This window comes from Carcharodon carcharias, chromosome 11 (assembly GCF_017639515.1).
Source record: "Carcharodon carcharias isolate sCarCar2 chromosome 11, sCarCar2.pri, whole genome shotgun sequence".
In the NCBI taxonomy this organism is placed as follows: domain Eukaryota; kingdom Metazoa; phylum Chordata; class Chondrichthyes; order Lamniformes; family Lamnidae; genus Carcharodon; species Carcharodon carcharias.
The window spans coordinates 94,370,303-94,386,542 of NC_054477.1; the positions used below are offsets into that span (position 1 = coordinate 94,370,303).

Sequence of the window (16,240 nt, forward strand, 5' to 3'; positions counted from 1 at the left end):
TTTTAATAATGTTGGCTGACATAAATGTTGGCCAAGATATTTGGAGAACTCCCTGCTCTTCTACCAATCGTGTCATCGGATCTTGCTCACCAGAGAGTGCAGATGGAATTTAGCATCTCATCTGAAAAATGATATCTCCAACAGTGCAGTATTCTGTTATAAATCAAAGGCTCCAATGAACCAAAGATTGTATCTCATTGTGTACATCTAACACCTAATTGTGGCACATTGCTCAATGCAGAATACCTGAACTTCCCACCACATTCCTCCCCTCCCCCTTTCCACTGACAATGGTCACCCAGATCGGGTAATCAGGGGTTAATTTAGCAAAAGTTATTTTCTGCCCTACAGACACCTGACACTTTGAGTTATCACCCCACTGATGTGCATTAAACAAAAAAACTTTAATTCTATAAACAAATGGGGAATATGATGCAAAACCATAGTGTATTAAAGACACCTTGTGAATAACTTTAGCCTTTACTCAAGTCCAGAAGTGAGTCACAGATGAATAAGGCTGGAACCGAGAGAATAGGAAATGTGCAACAAGTAATTTTAAGTCTATTTTGATTCACTCAGCTACTGTGTTTAGTGGAGTACCTATGTACAAAGAAATATAGTTAATGTAATGCTCAGCAGAACACTAACAATTCTGCTTTCTTAAATACTATTAATGCCTCCCTTTACAATAACCGCAGTGATGGATAAAAGAAATGCTGAGTTTTATAAGGAATCGCATTAGAGTACAAAAATAAGTTACTGTATTCCAAATAAAGGACTAACATTCAATACAGCTGCAGTGGTTTGCTGATATATAAATTGGCCTACCTTCCATGATCAGCATATTCTTCACTGGAGTAACTACCGGAGCTTTGTATGTCCTGCTGGAGACCTTTAATTCTTTGCCAGTTTCTCTTCCGCTGCTCCCTGGTGAACCAAAGATGAGAATTGCTTAAGCTCTCCATATTTACAGCATTCAAATATATTAATAAAACAACACAAACTTTTTACATAAGTTTAGAAAAGTCTCCTGTGACATTTTGAAAAATAGATGTCATTCTAGTTCAGAAAAGAAGCTGTTAAACAATTCAAATGAATGGTCAGAAGTATGAAGAATCTTTTTCAAGTCTTGGAAAAAAGTTGATCGCTCAATTCAAACTATTAACTGATCGTATGTTTGCCCTAAACAGATTTACTGGCTCCTGGGGGACTGCTTTCTTAACGTGAACATTTCAGATACCTATAAAATTATCAAGAGTGTGAGATTTGGAAAGCAAACACTGATGAATTAGCTCCTTGAACAAACATCACTTAAATGGATATGAAACAAATATAAAATATACTGTAGGTTGTGGCATATAGAATGTGAGCCTTCTGTGTTGGTGTAGGTGGTCGCCATTTTGAAAAATGAAAAAAACCCAAAATTCAAATTAAATCAATATGACACGCTTTATTAAACAAATTAATTCTACAAACATATCTTTAATCACAATATTTTAACAACAGTCAAATTCATTGTCATTTGATGCAAAGAGTTAATCAAATTCATTCTGAGTCACTTTGGCTGTTGCATTGTGATAAGGATCCCACTTTGGATCAGATTTGGCACTTTCGGTTTCATAACCATCCCTTCACAAAAAATCAACTTCCTCTCAATTCATTGACCTGCTCATTTTTTTGAACGACCTGATGACAGTTTGCAGTAATAGCATCCTATGATTTGATGATAAAACCACATAAAACATCAAGCGGGGCAGCATGCAATTTTCCACTCTTAGTGAAGGATTTTTTTTCAGCCATCCACCTATTCCATTCAGCACGAACATGATCCTTGAATGGCTCGTTGAGGCACACATTAAAAGGTTGAACTATAGAAATTAGACCCTTTGATATAACTGCAGCTTTTAAAAATTTATTCTTTCACGGGATGTGAGCAAGGACAGCATTTATCGCCCATCCCTAATTGCCCTTGAGAAGATGCTGGTGAACTACCTTCTTGAACTGCTGCAGGCCATGTGGTATAGGTACACCCACAGTCCTGTTGGGGAGTTTCAGGATGTTGACCTAGCGACAGTGAAGGAACTGCAATATAGTTCCAAGTCAGAATTATGTGTGATTTGAAGTAGAGTTTTCAGGTGGTGATGGTCCCACGCATCTGCTGCCCTTGTCCTTCTCGGAGATAGACGTCAGGGGTTTGGGAGATGCTGTCGAAGAAGCCTTGATGAGTTGCCATAGTGCATCTTGTAGATGGTACATGCTGCTGCCACTATGCGCCAGTGGTGGTGGTGAATGTTTAAAGTGGTGGTTGGGGTACCAATCAAATAGGTAGCTTTGTCCTGGATGGTGTTGAGCTTCGAATGTTGTTGGAGTTGCACTGATCCAGGCTAATGGACAGTGTTCCATCACAGTCTGACTTATGCCTTGTAAATGGTGGACAGGCTCTGTGGAGTCAGCAGGTGAGTTACTCACCACAAATTCCCAGCCTCTACGCTGCTCTTGTAGCCACAGTATTTATTTGGCTAGTGCAGTTCAGTTTCTGGTGAATGGTAACCCCCAGGATGTTGAGTGCGGGATTCAGCAACTGTAATGCCATTAAATGTCAAGGGGACATGGTTAGATTCTCTCTTGTTGATGGTCATTGCTTGGCACATGTGTGATGTGAATGTTACTTGCCACTCATCAGCCCAAGCCTGGAAATTGTCCAGGTCATGCTACACACGGACAAGGACTGCTTCCGTGTTTGAGATGCCACAAATGGTGCTGAACATTGCTTACCAAAAAACATCTCCACTTCTGATGTCATGATGGAAGGATGGGTGCTATTCCTTTGCATGTGCCTCTTGATCTCATCGGTTATTTGGAATCTGAACATGTCCCACACTAATAAGCTGCATTCGTTATGTAGGCCACCAGGATGCCTATTAGCGATCCACAATTTCACTCCTTCCTCATCCATCCAAACACTGTCATGGACATGCACAAAAACCCCTGCATGGAGCTTGATTTTCGGCATGGTTTTACATTTGTAAATTACCATGGGCATTTAATTTCATTCCATTGGCCCACCATGAGTCTTATCTTCTCACACTTCGCCTGGTTTTCACTAAACTGTTTTCAAACTTATCCACTCCACAGTTTAGCTACTAGGCATATCAAAATTCATGGGTGCTTCATCCATGTTGATGTGACATAGTGGGTACTGGCATTTTTGCCACTGTATCGCTGGAAACCGGTGATTTTGGCACTGCGGTATCTTGGTAGTCTCTGAGTGATCTTCATCTTCTGTTGCAACACTAGACATTTCATCCCACAAAGCGGTTACACCAACTAGTTGTTGCTCTGAAATCTTTGCTAGACTCAGGGTTTGATTTGGCCTACATAAGTGTGTATTTGCCATTGAGTTTCCAGTGATGATATAACTGTGCTGACAATTTTCAAGGACCCAGTCTGACACATGCTTCTCAAGGTCAGGCTAGTGGCTGGTCCTGTTCTCAGGGCGCATTTGATTTTGGGCATCTCCTTCAGGGCAGATTTCTCCTTTTTCCATTCTCACACCAGTTTTTCACTAGCACTGAATTTCCATGATGCAGCATGGTTATTTGATGAGTTAGCAAACAATGAGACTTTTTGCTTGAAATCAGCTTCTTACTTCATTCTTTTTGCCCGAGGACCCTTTTCTGTTCATCGTTTGCCATGCATTGCCGACTCTGTTTGTGTGTGTGTGCGTGTGCCTTAAATTCCTCTGCATCTTTTTGGCAACACGGCCTGTCTCGCCTGCTTGATCCCATGTGCCGACTTATAAAGTATTTAAACGTACAGTTCTGAGGTGAAAAATTGAGGCTGACTCTTAATGCAAGTTTAGCATGTCTTAGCAGAAAAGGTTGGTCAACTTATATGCCTAATAGGCCTAAACATGATTTTTGGAGCCAGGAAAAAGGGTTGTCATATACACCAGATTGACTTAGATGTCGCAATGTATGGTATTGACAACTAGTTTTGAAGTTTGGTGGTTGAAGTAGGGGAATGCAGCTTTCTGCCCGTAGTAACTTTAATAGAAGAACTTTTATCTGGGATTTTCGTAGCATTTTCATCAAAATTACAATTGATAAACAGGAGGGCCTCTGTGGAAATTCACCATTAGGCGAGAAATACAATTATCCATCTATATAATCAAAGCTATCTACTGCCATTCATCATCATGCAGAATAATAACATAGTGACTACTTCAATCAGTGCACCCAAATACAGCTCCCAAAGTCAATTAAATCCACCCAATGGAGAGAAGCAAGTTTGGGTGACAGACATTTTAATAGTTTTATGTTAAGGGCTCCACTACATATGAAAACAATGACTCACTATGCAATAACTGGAGTGTTATAATTGTTTTAAATCTACCATTTTAAGGACTGTGTTCTTTGCAATTTTAGAAGGGGCATAAAAACAGTTAGATAAGATTAGGAAAAGATCTGTGGAACCCCAGAAGATGATGGATAATTGTAGCAGTAAGAACAGAAGCTTTTCTAGCTTTGTCAGAAGTCCATTAATGAAATGTATAGGTTCACTAAAGGACAGATTCAAACTGATTTTCAGGCTAAGGCAGAGCTGATAGGTGACAATCTTGCATCAGTCTACATTCCTGTAGATAATGCTTATGTTCCAAATCAGCAGTAGTCTTCACAGTCTTTAATAAAGGCCTCAGCTTATTAGGAGTATGGTAAACAATCTCTAGATGACACCAAAATCTGTGCAAGCGTTAAAACAACAAGGGTGTAGTGCAATCAAATGCAAAAAGATTTGGTTGCGTTGGGAAGTGGGCCACGCAATGGCAAACAGTCATAGATAATTGTAATTTCATGCGTGTCAGTAGAAGAGACACAGAACCCATGCATTATTTGCAGGGAACAATACTAAAAGAGACAAGGAAAACATTGCTGGTGTTTTGTGCTCAGATCGCTAAGGTTCATGACCAATATAAAGAAACTAAAGTTAATAGAACCAAATGCCACGATTTTGACAATACACAGGTTACTAATCGGACCATAAATCTTGAGTACTTTGACCCCCTCCCCCCCCCCCCCGCCCCCAATGATGGGTGATATAATTGCCTTGAAATAGAACGATTCCTATTTTAAAGAGCTTCAGCTTCTCAGGTAGGCTCAAAGACCTTGATCTGTTTACATTATAGCAACAAAGACTTAGAGGTGCCCTACTACAAGGTACAGCGTTTAATTAAAGGGCTGGATAATGTCGCTACTGATAATAGCATTTTCACAGATTGAGGTTATACTCTGTATGAGTAGGACAGATAAGCAATTATTCTTTTCCCCAGAGAATTGTGCGTCTGTGGAATACATTGTCAGCTAGTGTGTTTGGTGCTAGCTCTCTCTGTGCCTTCAACACGGAGCTTGACCATTTGCTGACTGGGGCAGAGATCAGATAATTCTGAAGGTAAAGGACCATGTGATCTCATGGACTGGTTTTAATCATCTGAAGGAATCAGAGGGGATCTTTCTAGAGAATCTTTTCCTTTATTGGCCTGGATTTTTTTGTCTCTCTCAGAAGATTACATGGCTGTGAGGGTGGGTGTGATGAGAAGTCTGGGGAAGGAAAAAAATTTTTAACTATAATGTATAGAATATTATGGCATAGGACTGACTTGATGGACCAGTTGATCTTTTCCTGCCTGTCAATTTTATATGTTTGTATAATATAAATAATTCTTACTGCTTCCTCTTTTGGATCCTCCTCTTCCTGTGGAAGAGCTCTGGCCTCTACTGTTACCCCTTGCACGACCTCTGCCTCGCCCTCTGATAACCACAGACATACTGCTTTCATCAGAGTCTGCAGCCTTTTCTTCAGAAACGTCCATGTCGTCATCGCTAATCAATCTTGAAACTTCTTTTCCTTCAATTCTATGTGCTCTGGCTCTATTCATTGCCTTTCATTTAATGGAGAAAAAAAACTGCCAATTAGCTCATTATAATAAGAAAATATTATCCATATCAATTTGACAATTCCCTACAGCCAATTTACAGACACACACACTGGACTCTAGCTAATATGTAATGAGTGACGGTAACTCTCCACACAAATATTAAAGGAATAAATTTCAAAGAATTCTGAGGAAAAAAAATCAGCCACTTTATCTCCTGTGAAGCAGGATTGGGTAATTAAAGTCAGGAGCATGCATGAAATTCCAGTGGCTAATATTACGACTCTTCTTTAGTTTTAATATTTTTGCAACTTGTCAAGGCTCCTTCAATAGCAATGTCCAAACACGTAGAAGGATTAGGGCAGCCGGTGCACAGGAACACCACCATCTGCAAGGTTCCCTTCAAGTCACACACTATCCTGACTTGGAAATATATTGTCATTCCTTCACCATCACTCGATTCAAGTCCTGGAACTCCTTTCCTAACAGCATTGTGGGTGCACCTCCATAACAGGGGCTGCAGCTGTTGAAAAAGGATGCTTACGTTCTCAAGGGCAATTTGGGATGGCCAACAAATGATAGTCTTGTCAATGACATCCACGTTCCATGAACAATAAAAAGAGATGTTTGAAGATTTAAGATCCTTGTATGCATTCCTTTTATATTACAGACCAATTTAGTGTGTTCAACCCAGTCTCTATAGCGTTAAAGTCCATTATCTTGTTCCTAAAAAGCAATAGCCTAAGACTCAGTTACAAATTAAATTTAAATCAGTAGCTATCTTAAATTCTCAACCTTTAGAGCCCTTTGTCTTTATAGCCTGGATAATTCATTTTCTAGATAGCAAGAGGTTGGGGCTTAGTACTAAATCACAGAGATCAGCAGATTACAGGTTTTGTTTCCAGATTTGTACCAAGTTAGCTGAGCAGTTGCAGCAGCAGTCGACACATTGAAATTAGCCTCAGCATTCTTTGTTAGAAAGGTTAAGAATACAAGTTAGCGCATTCTAAATCATGATCACTGTCCTGTGACTACTTCTGGTTTGTATGCAATTCAAGTGAAGACAGGATTGGGTTCAGCTATTATGCTGTTGTATGACTATTTCTGTGATGCTCACCGCCCAATTTCATATGTAAAGAACAGCCATTTGGGCAAAGTGCCAGAGTGTTACTTTTCCTGTGGAGCCACAACCAATATGAGTTAGCACCTTTAAGAGGGGAGGGGGCAAGAGAGAAAAAATTACTGAATTAAAAGATTATGATGGGCATGGACAGGGTGGAGGGAGCAGCTGTTCCCCTTAGTCGAAGGGTCAGTCATGAGGGGACACAAGTTCAAGGTGAGGAGCAAGAGGTTTAGGGGGGATGTGAGGAAAAAACTTTTTTACCCAGAGGGTGGTGATGGTCTGGAATGCACTGCCTGGGAAGGTGGTGGAGGCCGGTTGCCTCACATCCTTTAAAAAGTACCTGGATGAGCACTTGGCACGTCATAACATTCAAGGCTATGGGCCAAGTGCTGGTAAATGGGATTAGATAAGTAGGTCAGGTGTTTCTCACGTGTCAGTGCAGACTCGATGGGCCAAAGGGCCTCCTCTGCACTGTGATTCTGTGAAATAAGTCCTTGCAAACCTTCTGGTGTCTCTTTTTTAACTACCTGCATTTTAAGCTGGAATTCTCTCTCTCTCTCTTTTATTCTTTCCTCCTTTTCTAACCTTGCTATTTCTAATTCCCTTTCCTGCTTTGCTTTCTCTTTCCTGCCTTTCTGTCTGTTCCCTTTGAAATGCTCTTTTTCTGCTACCTCTAGTTCCAATCTTCTCATTTGCAACTGAATTTGAGCCCATTCCAATGACCCACCCCTTGGAGTACTCGGTATTTCGGGTATCCCTTCCAATTTCAAATGCTGTGTTATACCTTCAATTATGTCTGATTTCTTTGCCCCTGACAAAATTACAAAGCGTAGAGGCATCAGCGTACCAGTTTCTTGTGAAATCTGAAATGCCATTACATACCCAAGCAGATGTGTATGGACAACATTTATATGCCAGCCTGAAAATATTAATGGATTATGGAGCACTCATTGTGGAGTCACTTAGATATACATTTACATTTAATTACTGAAAGAGCTTTTGGGCTTGGAGGGGTCAAATTTGCACCCATATAAACAGGGCAGCAATAGAGCACCACTCTAAAATTTGGTAACAAAACACTCCTGCAAGTAGCATCATATTGTGAGTCCAGCGTATAAAAGGTTGAGGCACAGCTATATTATTTAATTAAAGACTTGAAAGTTAATACAGAATCATTACACAGGAAACAACTTACTTCTTGAACTTCTTCATCTTCTTCAGCTGTGTTTTTTTTCCGGGTTTCACGAAAATGGAGAACCTGAAAGTTTAAAAGATTAGAGAAGGCTAGTCTTTATGAAACATCCCAGTAGAGACCCCATGCTAGGCCCAATAACCAGGCAGGATGATGTCTTCTGTATTGATGAGAGAACCAAGTGTTAGCCAGATAGTTAATTTTTCAGTATGTAGTTTCTGAAGTTTTTATATTTCTAATAATCTTATCAATTATCTTGCCAAAAACAATTAACTTTACTACAGGATCCTAAAGGTTTGGACAAAATACACTTTCTGAACCAAAATTCAGTGACTATGGAGGAAAGATCTGTTCTTGCACAACAAGGAGCATCTGAACAGATGATGCCCACTCCTCTGGGACAAAAAGCACAATGTTATCAATGGGGCACACAACGTGGGCCATTACCTGTGCGACCCATGGTGCTTTCTGCCACCTGGGAAATCAACGCAAGTCTGTGCAGTGCCATTTGAAGTGGTGATGTGCAAATGAATTTTTTTTAATCCTACATAATGTACGTGTGCAGTTCATTTTATAAAAAATATTTTATTTGTGCATAATGAACTACACTACCAGCTGTGGAATACTATTCCTCCCAGTATATTTCTCCCTTACCAATTTTAGAACCATAGAAAAGTTACGGCACAAAGAGGCATTCAGCCTATCGTGCCTGCGCCGGCCAAAAAAAGAGAAAAAAGAAACTAGCCGCTCATTTTTAATCCCACTTTCCAGCACTTGGTCCATAGCCTTGCAGGTTACAGCATTTCTGGTGCAGATTTAGGTACCTTTTAAATGAGTTGAGCATTTCAGCCTCAACCACCAACTTAGGCAGTGAATTCCGATGTCCAGCACCCTCTGGGTGAAAGTTTTTCCTCATGTCCCCTCTAATCCTTCTATCAATCACTTTAAATCTATGCCCCCTGGTAATTGACCCCGCAACTAGGGGAAAACAAGTCTTTCCTGTCTACCCTATCTAGGCCCCTCATAATTTTGTACACCTCAATTAAGTCACCCTTCAGCCTCCTCTGTTCCAAGGAAAACAACCCTAGCCGATACCAATCTTTCCTTATAGCTGCAATTTTTCAGCCGTGGCAACATTCTTGTACATCTCCTCAATACTCTCCAGAGCAATTATGTCCTTCCTGTAACGTGGTGACCAGAACTGTACACAAAATTCCAGCTGTGGCACAACCAGCATCTTATACAGTTCCATCATGACATCCCAGCCTTTGTATTCCATACCTCGACCAAGAAAGGAACGCATTCCCTATGCTTTCTTAACAACCTTGGCCACATGTCCTGCCACCTTCAAGGACCTGTGGACATGCACTCCAAGGTCTCTCACTTCCTCAATCCCTATCAATATCCTACTGTTTATTGAGTATTTCCTTGCTTTCTTTTCCCTCCCAGATGCATTATCTCACACTTTTTTCAGATTGAATTCCATTTGCCACTTTTCCACCCACTCAACCAAACCATTGATATCTTTCTGGAGATAACAGCTATCCTCATCACAGCAAATTTTTGTGTCATCTGCAAATTTCCCAATCATGCCTCCCACATTTAAGTCCAAATTATTAATATATACAACAAACAGCAGAGGCCACAACGCTGCACGCTGTGGGATACCACTGGAAACTGTTTTCCATTCACAAAAACATCCATCAACCATTACCCTTTGTTTCCTGTCGTTGAGCCAATTTTGGATCCAACTCGCCACCTTCCCCTGTATCTCATGGGACTCATTTTTCTGCCCAGTCTGCCATGTAGGACCTTGTTAAATGCCTTACTAAAATCCATGTAGACAACATCCATTGCATTACCCTCTTCAATCCTCCTTGTTACTTCCTCAAAAAATTCTATTAAGTTAGTTAGACATGATCTTCCTCTAACAAATCCATGCTGACCATCCCTGATCAATTCATGCCATTCCAATTAACTTATCCTGTCTCTCAGAATTGATTCCAATAATTTGCCCACCACCAGAGTCAGGTTGACCAGCCTATAATTTTCTGGCCTATCCCTCGCACCCTTTTTAAATATCGGTACAACTTTTGCAGGCCTCCAATCCTCCAGTACCTCATCTGTATCTAGTGAGGATTGGAAAATGATCTTCAGAGCACCCGCTATTTCCTCCCTGGCTTCCTTTAACAACCTGGGATACAACCCATCAGCCTCTGGTAATTTATTCACCTTCAAGGATGCCAGTGCCTCCAGTACTTTCTCTCTCACTATGCTTATTGTATCTAATATTCACACTCCTCCTCCTTAACTAATATGTCTGCATCATCCCTCCCCTTAGTGAAGGCAGAGACTAAGTGTTCATCGAGAACACTGCCCACATTTTTTTTTTGTTCATGGCATGTGGGCTTCACTGGCTGGGCCACCATTTATTGCCCATCCTAGGTGCCCTTGAGGTGATGGTGAGCTGCCTTCCTGAACCGCTGCAGTCCATGTGGTGTGGATACACCCACAGTGCTGTCAGGAAGGGAGTTCCAGGATTTTGACCCAGCAACAGTAAAGGAATGGCGATATATTTCCAAGTCAGGATGGTGAGTGACTTGGAGGGGAACTTCTAGGTGGTAGTATTCCCACCTGTCTGCTGCCCTTGTCCTTCTAGATCAGTGGTCATGGGGCTTGGAAGGTGCTGTTGAAGGAGCCTTGGCGAATTCCTGCAGTGCAACTTATGGATGGTACACTGCTGCTACTGTGCATCAATGATGGAGGGAGTGAATGTTTGTGGATGTGGTGCCAGTCAAGCAGGCTGCTTTGTCCTGGATGGTGTCAAGCTTCTTGAGTGTTGTGGGAGATGCAATCATCCAGGCCAGTGGGGAGCATTCCATCACACTCCTGACTTGTGCCTTGTAGATGGTGGACAGGCTTTGAGGAGTCAGGTGTTGGGTTACTCACTGCACTATTCCTAGCCTCTGACCTGCTTTTGTAGCTACAGTATTTATATGGCTAGTCCAGTTCAGTTTCTGGTCAATGGTAACCCCCAGGCTGTTGATAGTGGGGGATTCAGTGATGGGAATGCCATTGAACATCAAGGGGCGATGGTTAGATTCTCTCTGGTTGGAGATTGTCATTGCCTGACACTTTTGTGGTGCAAATGTTACTTGCCACTTGTCAGCCCAAGCCTAGATCGTGTCCAGGTCTTCCTGCATTTGGACATAGGCTGCTTCAGCATCAACACAAAAGTTTCCATCCACATCTCCGATAGGCCCTACCCTTTTCCTTTTCTCTTGCTCTTAAATGTACTGGTAAAACATCTTTAAGCTTTGATTTTATCTGCCAATATTTGTGTGTGTGTGCTCTTTTTTGCTTTCCTAAATTCCTCTTTTACTTCTCCCCTGTACTTTCCATACTCCTCTAGGTCTTCTATGGTATTAAGCTTTTTCTGACTGTCACAAGATTTATTTTTCTGCTTTATCTTACCTTGTATGCTTCTGGATAACCAGAAGCATAGGCTCTAGATTTGGTAGCACCACACTTTTTCTTTGTGGGGCATGTTTACACTGTGCCCGTAGAAACTTGCTTTTGAATACCTCCTACTGAATTGACACCATTTTTCCTTCTCGTAGCTGTATCCAGTCCACTTTCGCCAGTTCACCTCTCAACTTTGTAAAATTTGTCTTCCCCTATGTAGAACTTTTGCTCCTGTTCTATCTTTGCCCTTTTCCATAATTATGCTAAATCTAATTGTATTATAGTCACTATCACCCACTACTACTTCATCCATTTGCCCAGTTTCATTTCCTAAGACTAAATCTAAAATTTCACCCCCTCTTCGTGGGTTTGTTACGTGCTGGCTGAAAAAGTTCCCTTGAATGCAGTTCAAGACTTTTTTGCCCTCTGTGCCCTTCAACACTGTTCATATCCCATTCGATATTAGGGTAGTTGAATTCTCTAATTATTACTGTCCTATTGTATTAGCACTCAGAAAGTTGCCTATATATTTGCTCTTCTAACTCCCTTCCACTATTTGAGGGTCTATGGTACACTCCTAGCAATGTGGCTGCCCCTTTATTTCCGAGCTCAACCCATATGGCCTCATTTGATGCTTTATTTAATATATTATTCCTCCTCACAGCTGTAATTGTTTCTTTAACCAATAATGCTACATCCCCTCCCTTTTTATCCCCCTCTCTATCCTGCCTGAAAACTCTATATCCAGGGACATTGAGCTGCCATTTTTGCCCCTCTTTAAGCCAAGTTTCGTTATAGTTTCTGATATTACGTTGCTATGTGTCTATCTGCACCCTCAGCTCATCGGCTTTATTTGCTATACCCCTTGCATTTACACATACGCCTTTTAACACCACCAAATCCCTGTGCTGTACACTTTTTAACCTGTGCTTTTTCTGTCTTTCAGAGTCACTCACTAGTTCTCTCCCATTACCTGTTCTGAATTTGCCCTCAGGTTCCCAGACCCCTGCCAAGCTAGTTTTCTCTCAAGCGCATTGACTACCTACTTGGGTATGGTTATATGAGAACTGATCACTCACTGACATATTCCCCAAGTGGCTGTAAGTCAGGTGTGAGTCTTAACGGTATGCTATTTGATCACAGCTAAACACCACACTGGAGCTTGAAATTGCCCTCACCCAATGTGCACATATGGATAACGTCAGCGGTAAGGAAATACCCTGTACAATTTTCTCTTTCCAAGCAGGAGGGCAGAGATCAACTCAGTAAAACCAGGAAATCACACTTGAACTGTCATACCACATGGGGCTGGGTTACATGCTGAGGGTAGGCTCCACGCACCCCAGCATAAAAGTCAAGGTGACTTTTAGCCTTCACTTAGCTGGCTTGCCCCATTTTAATTTTTTGGACAGCAGCCCTTTAATTATTATGAAGCAGGGCTTCTGTCTGTATCCAGAAGGAAGACTGCCTCATAGAGCTGCCAGTGAGCAGCTCTGCACACCGGCAGTGCCAGCTTTAATGGTGGTCACTGCTGGTGTTGCACGTAGCCTAAGAAGATGGCTTTCACCAATGCACCAGACATTCAGCTGCGTCCAGCATCTAGCTGGGATCAGGCTGATGGGCCCCAGCAAGTGGGGGTAGGGGGGGCAGTTAGGGGGGGAAGAGGGGAAGAGCCTCCAACTGGAACCGGGAGCACGACAAGAGGCACCCACCACTTCCCCCTACCCCAATCCTTTAAGTGGCTAGCAGACGGCAGGGTTAAACCTGCTAAGCAGCACACTGAGTGTTGGCTTCTCCCACCGCCCATTACATTGGAGCGGTAGCATGATGAGGCCCTTAGTTGGGCCTCTACTGAACCAAGAGCAGGTGACCCACCTGCTGCCCCCCCATTACGCATAAAATTGCAGGGGGACAGGAGTCTTGTGGCCGATGGCATGGTGCCCTAATTTACAGGTCCATCTGCCTGCTTTCCCATTCTAAGATAGCCCATGGCACCTTGCCAAAAGGGCCATATTTCATGTTAAAGTCCGGACAGTGAACGTTGACTAGAAATAAATTATGGAGCATCTCACAGCCAAAACTGCCTTCACCCAACATTCATGCACTGGCTATTCCAGCCAAGTATCAGCTTGGAGCAGGAGCTCTCTTTCAGATGTGAAGGCATCCTCACTCCAATTCAATCAGGTTATTAGCACGCATGTGCATTTATCCCATCTCCATTCACTATTAGACATATAAACTGACATATGGGACGCATTGTATTATATAGAGAAGTCCAGAATTTTGCAGCGACCAAAGATTTCTCAGGCCTGCATTTACATGCCAAGCCTCAGAGAACAGCAGCTTCTGGTCACTGAGAGATTGCCAGTCAGAAGGTTTGTGTTAGACCTAGATATCCTTGGGCAGTGGGGTGGGGGTTGGGGGGGTGGCTCTGTCCTTGGAATCCCAGTAGATCTCCTGGCCAGTGAAGTTCTGGAGTCAGTACACAATACTATGTTTTCTAGATGCCTCAGAACTGATGCATAGAGAAAACAAGTTAAGTTCAGCTAGCTCACCAATGTTCCATACTTGAGTTAAGCCTGGAATGTAGACTGTAGTTGAAGAAATTGAGGCTGGAATCATGTAGCACCGATAAAAATTGCTTTTTAAACAATGTTGAGCTGAAGTAAAGTATGATCAAAGTTTGATGCATTAAAACCTCTCTATGCTTCACATTTCCACTTTGGTTTGCTGTCCTCCAGGCATTCCCCCTCCCCAAGAATTGTGTCTGGTGGAGAATGTGATCATCTCACAACCGCCAATTCCATTCCTATCTGGATATTTTTCCAGTGTGGTGCTATTAATCGTCTGAACTTCAACTGCTTTTGCTGGGGTCTCTGCCATAGTAGAGGTTAGGGCACCTACAGTCTGCTCTGGTAATTCAGCCAAGGTTTCCATTCCTGGTTGCTATCCAGCCTTCCTGCTAGGTGAGTGCAGGGTGAGTATAGAACCAATCTTTAGTATGATAACACCCACAATCTAATAGTTTTCTCACTTTCAAGTCTTCCACAAATGTTCCAAGAACACTGCTGCTTGTGCAACTGTAACCCAGCAAGAGAACCTCAGGAGAAACCTTGGTAAAATGAATTAAAAGGGGGTAAAAAGGAGGCAGAAACTAGTAATCAGCTTTTTTAAGAAAATAAAATTCATAAATAAAAGGAGATAATATGATTTCAAATCACTTCAGGATTTGCAAAGCTAAGCGAGAATTGAAGTTGTTAAATACAAATTCTAGAACGAGCCTCCAATTTGTCTAATTATTCTACTGAACATGAAAATCAATTTTATTAGAAAAGGATCGCTTTACAAGTTTTAAAATTATGTAAACTTATTTTTGGAGTAAATATTATCAATGGCTAAAACCAACTCCTTGAAGGTAGGGACTAAGCAGGGTCTCTTTGGATTGAAATGGCTTAAAAATGGCATGTCTCACAGATGGATCTATCAGTCCTCAGTGTCAGACTTAAATTGGATACCTAAGCCAAGCAGGGCTGCAGTACTTAAGGGCACAGCTGTTGTTTGACCAGCCAGATTGACTCACGAGTAGAACCTGAAAGGATAGATCGATTTCTCTCACTTGGTTCCATATAATCCTGTAGACCAGGTAGGGTGATCTAGCCAGGACAAGCAGCACGAGGTTCGCCAGTGTGGTGTGCTGGTCAGCTGTACAGTTTTGGCCAATTAAACTCCAGCAGTTACCATGCATACATCTGAGAAATCCCCAGCACCCAAGTATCTCCAAAGTGAGCTAGCATGAAATTCACACATGTAAGACTAGGTTTTTCCTTGTCTAACCCTCAGGGAGCTAGTCTGTCAGAAAGTCATGAAGAACTTGGAATTCCTCCACACGCTGTGGGATTGCCCGATCATGGAGACTTCTCAAGTAGACAACTGGATGCAGGTGGTAAGTATGAAGGCACTCATCTCCTGAATCCACTAAATCCTCACCTTGATGAAGCTGCCAGGTTTCCTGACACTGGGAAAACTCGGCCAACAACAGTTAAAGTTGAAAGCTGGAATGCCCTTGAGGCTTGCAGCCCCATTGTCAAGGCCCAGCGTACCTCCTTGCAGCATTCGTCACATGCCCATATCCCAGCCTCAGTTAATGCTAAAAATAGGCAGGATGGATGTAGATAATAGATTTCTCAGGCTTTAAACCCTCCAATCAACCCAACCTGTCCTTTTCTTGGTTAACATTCCCCCGCAGTTTCCCTCTTCCCAGAGTAAAGTGACAACGGAAACGCACTCTTGACCCATAGCTGACCAGAATCCAGTGAAAATCATCATCGCATGGCAGAAAAGGAAAACTGGGCAGGGCAGGGCAGGCCACACACCCATAACACACACTCACTCACAAATATAATTGGACAGTAAATTACATGGGTAATCCGCTTTGCCAGATTTTCTGCTAAGCACTACATCCATGTCCTGAAAATACAAACCTATCCCTAAGTCTCTTGAAAGGAGAATAAAAATAGCTACCTGTACC

General features: G+C 42.1%; 1 protein-coding gene across 4 annotated transcripts in view; it reads right to left on the reverse strand.

The window, feature by feature from the left end:
- mre11a (MRE11 homolog A, double strand break repair nuclease) overlaps positions 1–16,240 on the reverse strand; it is a 133,164-nt gene that overhangs the window by 34,905 nt on the left and 82,019 nt on the right. For all 4 annotated transcript variants that reach the window (XM_041198929.1, XM_041198931.1, XM_041198928.1 and 1 more), the window contains exons 14-16: positions 8,251–8,313; positions 5,725–5,938; positions 829–927 (exon numbers count right to left, since the gene is read on the reverse strand). In XM_041198929.1, coding sequence (XP_041054863.1) covers positions 829–927; positions 5,725–5,938; positions 8,251–8,313 — 376 coding nt within the window. The remainder of the gene's footprint in view (positions 1–828; positions 928–5,724; positions 5,939–8,250; positions 8,314–16,240) is intronic.